At 31.9% G+C, this 4,724-nt stretch overlaps 1 protein-coding gene across 1 annotated transcript; it reads left to right on the top strand.

The window, feature by feature from the left end:
* The first annotated feature begins 602 nt into the window (after window positions 1–602).
* LOC105133415 (transcription factor MYB114-like) lies at window positions 603–1,924 on the top strand. Its single transcript, XM_011037412.1, has 3 exons — window positions 603–933; window positions 1,069–1,198; window positions 1,411–1,924. The coding sequence occupies exons 1-3, from the start codon at window positions 789–791 to the stop codon at window positions 1,718–1,720; spliced, it is 585 nt and encodes a 194-aa protein (XP_011035714.1). The 5' UTR covers window positions 603–788; the 3' UTR covers window positions 1,721–1,924.
* The last annotated feature ends 2,800 nt before the right edge of the window (window positions 1,925–4,724 follow it).

Here is a 4,724-nt window from a genome sequence, read left to right as displayed (position 1 = left end):
CTATATTTTTATTTGTCATTTTAGTTAATTTTAGACCTGTCAAGTTGGCGGGATTACATTGAATCTATCCTCACATTGTTTTAGTTTTTTTTATTAGAAAAAACATTACAAAAGCCTAAAAACATTTTGTGTTAGAAATAATCTAATTCACATCATAACATAGAAAAATAATCATAGTTGATTTTAAAATGAATAAGAATTTTGAGCAAAATTATAAATGAAGTTTTTAAAATGTTTTAATTTTTTTAAATTTTTATATAACTTTGAGAAATTAGATCTTGGATAATTTTCACTTTTAAGAATATTTTATTAAACAAAAATAATTTTTATTTTATAAAATATAACAGACAAATATATTATACTTTTTGAAATCTTTTATTAAATTGAAGACTAGAAATATTGTCCACATGTCACTTAAAGCGGATGTGCAAATAATCTAGTAAAAAATACAAAGGTCATTTTCCTATAAGAAATCTAAAATCTTTCTCTCTAGCAGCCTTTGTACTATAGCATGCAACTCGAAAAAACTTTACAGCAATCATGACGGCCATGATCAATACCCATAGTTCCTTTCTTATATTTTTTAATTAATCAAGAACTAAGTACCCCTCGTCGTCTCGCACGAACAAAATATAAATAAGTGGTAGTTGAGTGCTTTCTCTCCCACTTGGAATGTTAGATTCACAGTACTGACCGAAACAGCAACCCAGAGAAGTGAACACCTTCCCCTTTTCTCCTCTTCGTCTCTCTTCTCTAACACACACTCGTAGAAAAAGACGAGCGTAGTAATGGCTACTATGAAAAAAGAGTTGGTTAAGCCCATGGAAACCATGCCCAACAAGGGAGCATGGACAGCTGAAGAAGACAGGAAACTGGCTGAGGTTATTGCAACTCATGGTGCCAGAAGATGGAGGACAATCGCATCCAAAGCAGGTAATAGATGTACATACTTTGTTGTTTATTTTATTTTTTTCTTACAAAGGAAATAAACAACTTACGACCCAAGTTGAATTATGTGCTCTGTATTGTGATCTAATTCAAGCTTGATATGTCTTTGGATTTTCGCAGCTCTCAATAGGTGTGGTAAGAGTTGCAGGCTAAGATGGTTGAATTATTTAAGACCAAACATCAAGAGAGGCAACATTTCTGACCAAGAAGAGGACCTCATACTTAGGCTTCATAAACTACTAGGAAACAGGTAATTAGTGTTATCGAAACATCAACGGCAAATAGTTACACACTAATTGCTTTAATTATGACTCTCGCTTAGCAGTACCTTTTCTGGGGAGATAGTATTTTTTTTTTTTGTTCTTTATTTGGTTCATGAACATATATATTTAGCTCCTTGGTCAGTTTTAGTTCAAGAAAAACATTTTCAAGCTTAATTTTATTTCCCCTTCGTTTGTTTAGGTGGTCACTGATTGCCGGAAGATTACCGGGTCGAACAGATAATGAGATCAAGAACTACTGGAATTCTCATTTGAACAAGAAAATAAACAAAAAAGGGAAACAGATTGAAGCTTCAAATAGAGAAGGCCAGGAAATTGAGAAAAAAACTATAGAGATCAGTTTGGAGTTGAAAGAAGACAATAAGCCACATAATGGAAGTGAAGAAGGCTCAAATGTAAATTTTAATATAGACGATCTCTTTGATTTCACCGATGAAGATCCTTTGAACATGGAATGGATGAGCCGATTCCTTGAAATGGATGAGGCTTAAGTTCTGTTTTGTCATGAAAGTGTGTAAACTTGCTTCTGTCTTGATTTTAGTGCTGTAAATTATAGTGTAGTTGCTTTTAATAACTACGCAGGGGGAGAGTAACGCTCCAGAATGTGTGGGGCTGCTGCATGATTCATGAGTTTGGAACACTTTATGTTGTGTGGGGGCTCCTTTCTTTCTTGGGGAAGGCGTTTATTGGACTGATTTTCTTTGTTTTTTTTCCTTCCAAGTTACTCGTTAGATGCCAACTTGGCCATAATGCCCCTGTAAAATGGAATTGAAGAAGTCATGGATAGCCATTTACAACGTTAAAAGAAGCATATATAACTTGGGAAGTTTTGGCCCCTAGTTCTCAGATTCGTTGTCAATGGAAGGGTGGTGTCAGGACAAAATAATAATAATAATAAGAATAATGATAAAAGTGAGAAAGGACATGTCTTCAAGATTATGAAATGTGACGCATGCCTGATGGGACTCCATGATAGACAAAAGTTGCAAGTGAGTCACTGTATCAATCTTTTTGCTCTGAACTGTAGTATCACATTCCCTTCTCTCTTTTTTTGCAAGGGCAGTAAACTTTTTTTCTTTTCTTTTTGATCATCAAATATTCATTGAAGGGTCGCAAAGCTGACATGTACATCCTTTCCAAGCTTTGCAGGATGAGCATGTAAGCCGGTGTTTCTAATGAATATGAATCCAAATTCCAAATTGTTGCCGTATATTTCAAATTGGCAAATCCAGCATACTATACGTCTATGCCATGACAATATGGAGACTTTTGGTCTTCAAGATACAACCTAGGACTGATTTTTTTGGGTAACTGTGGATCTCCGAATTAGCTCGAATTAGCTTATGTAGATCTTAATTAATCCTCTAAGATCATGAAGTTAACAATCAGGATAGTTTCTAGTAATCCTTGAGTTTGTAATACTCGAACTAGTAATCTTTGAGAAACAAAATCAAAACCTAGGTTTCTAGTAATCCTTGAGTTTGTAATACTTGAACTAGTAGAAACAAAATCAAAACCTAATTAGTTAAATCACACTTCTCAAAATAGTTTAAGATTGATTTTAAAGCTATAACATGTGATAGCACCTTTGTTTTTAGAAACATTATGTGGTCTATGACTTCCTAGCTAATGGTAAATTGTAGACCATTATCAAGAATTAAATTGTTTTTTATTTATTCATGCAACATGATTAGAAATGCATTGTGATGCCTTGTTTGTCATCTAATCTGATTTGTTGTATCACCTTCTTTCTAATCTTTTCCAACACAATATTTTGTTTAATGAAAAGAGCATAATTTTCTATTATATCATTTTTGTTGTAGGTATGAGAATTACAAGAAGAAAACTACAGTTACCTGCTTGATTACACTTAAATCTTAGCTGGCCTAAACTAGCATAACTGTACAAAATCTATTTACTCTATATTCATTTTTCTCAAGACCAGCTTTGATGATGAAATATGACATGCATTGTTCCTTTTTTGAGTTGTTGAGGATTCCTTTATGCTATTTTGCTCGATACAATCTGTCTTTAAACCTTTCTAGATACATTCATGGTTATGACATCCGGAGTTGGCTCATAAACCAAAGTGGTTTTGCCTAACAGGTTACAAAGAAGAGTTATTTCACATGTCCAAAAATCAAATGGCCATAAAAGTAGCGCAACTTTTTTCCTATTAAATTCTACATACCAATTTGTCTAATCTACCATATCATAGGAGTAAAAGCTATAGCAACTTAAAATATCATTGGAAGTACAATAGACTGACATCTTTTTAAATTTGCTCAACAAACATCTTTGGTACAGTATATTGTGAGATACCACCATGATTAATTGTATCAAGCCAAAAGTTAGATATATAATATATGAAAAGGGTTTGAGAAACCCTAATTCTATAAAATTTTAGGAAAAAAAATTATAGGAAGGAGAAAACAGAATAATCGTATATCAGTAAACTTATATTACTAGTTTAAGCACAATCACATTAAAAAATAAATAAAGAATCATACTTTTTATTCATTGCTTAAATGTCTTCTTTTTTTCATAATCAATTCTTTTGTGAATGGATCAAGAGTCCCTTCTCATATTATGAAAGATAATATGTACTTTTTCTTGTATTTTTATTTTTCTTCGTTATCTCTCTTACTTTCCTGTTATTATCTATTACTGTTAACACATATTTATAAGAGCAAAGAATTGCAACCTTTTACTATTATTGTTAAAATGTAACTTCTCATCATTTTCCTTTATATTATTATAGCAATATAAATAATATTGATATGGATTGGTTTAACTCATCATGGGTGACCCAAAACCATTTTCTCCTTCATCTCCTACTCACACATAATTGGATCTATGGAGAATTCTTGAATTCTTACTTCTCAATTTTATTTTAGAATATATTCCAGATTATATACAACATCTACAAATCTATATTAGGAAGGCTATTAACTACACATAATAGGTGTTATTTTTTGGCCCTGATTTATAGAAAATAAATCTGACTTTCTATATTCATTTTCCATAAATCAAGTTCAGATTAGATTCAAATCTGCCTTGATTTCTTTAGAATCTTCAACACTCCCCTTCAAGTTGTATAGAAGAGATTCTTCATTCCCAGCTTATCTAAGATACTTTTAAATGAAAAATTCTACACACCTATAGTAAGTATATCAACAAGTTGTTCCCCAGTAGGCACATAAGGTATGCAAATCAGTCCACTCTCTATTTTTTCTTTGATGAAATGTTTGTCCACTTTCACATGTTTATTTTTATCATGTTGCACTGGATTGTGTGTTATTCTAATGGCAGACTTATTGTCACAATACAATCTTATTGGTTCCTCCCATTTGATTCATAAATCTTTTAGGATACTCTTTATCCATATTAACTCATAAATTCTAAATATCATTGATCTGAATTATGCTTCTACACTTGATCTTAAAACAACATTCTATTTTTTGCTTATTTATGTCACAAGATTTCCTTCTAGAA

The sequence above is a fragment of the Populus euphratica genome, unplaced genomic scaffold (genome assembly GCF_000495115.2).
Source record: "Populus euphratica unplaced genomic scaffold, PopEup_1.0 scaffold33.1, whole genome shotgun sequence".
NCBI lineage: Eukaryota > Viridiplantae > Streptophyta > Magnoliopsida > Malpighiales > Salicaceae > Populus > Populus euphratica.
This window is presented reverse-complemented; position numbering and strand designations above follow the sequence as displayed.

Excerpts from the sequence above, each read along its gene's own strand:
- LOC105133415 (XM_011037412.1), top strand. The coding sequence starts at position 789 with ATGGCTACTATGAAAAAAGAGTTGGTTAAGCCCATGGAAACCATGCCC. Across the intron at positions 934-1,068 it reads GACAATCGCATCCAAAGCAG|CTCTCAATAGGTGTGGTAAG; the intron begins GTAATAGATGTA and ends GGATTTTCGCAG. Across the intron at positions 1,199-1,410 it reads CATAAACTACTAGGAAACAG|GTGGTCACTGATTGCCGGAA; the intron begins GTAATTAGTGTT and ends TCGTTTGTTTAG.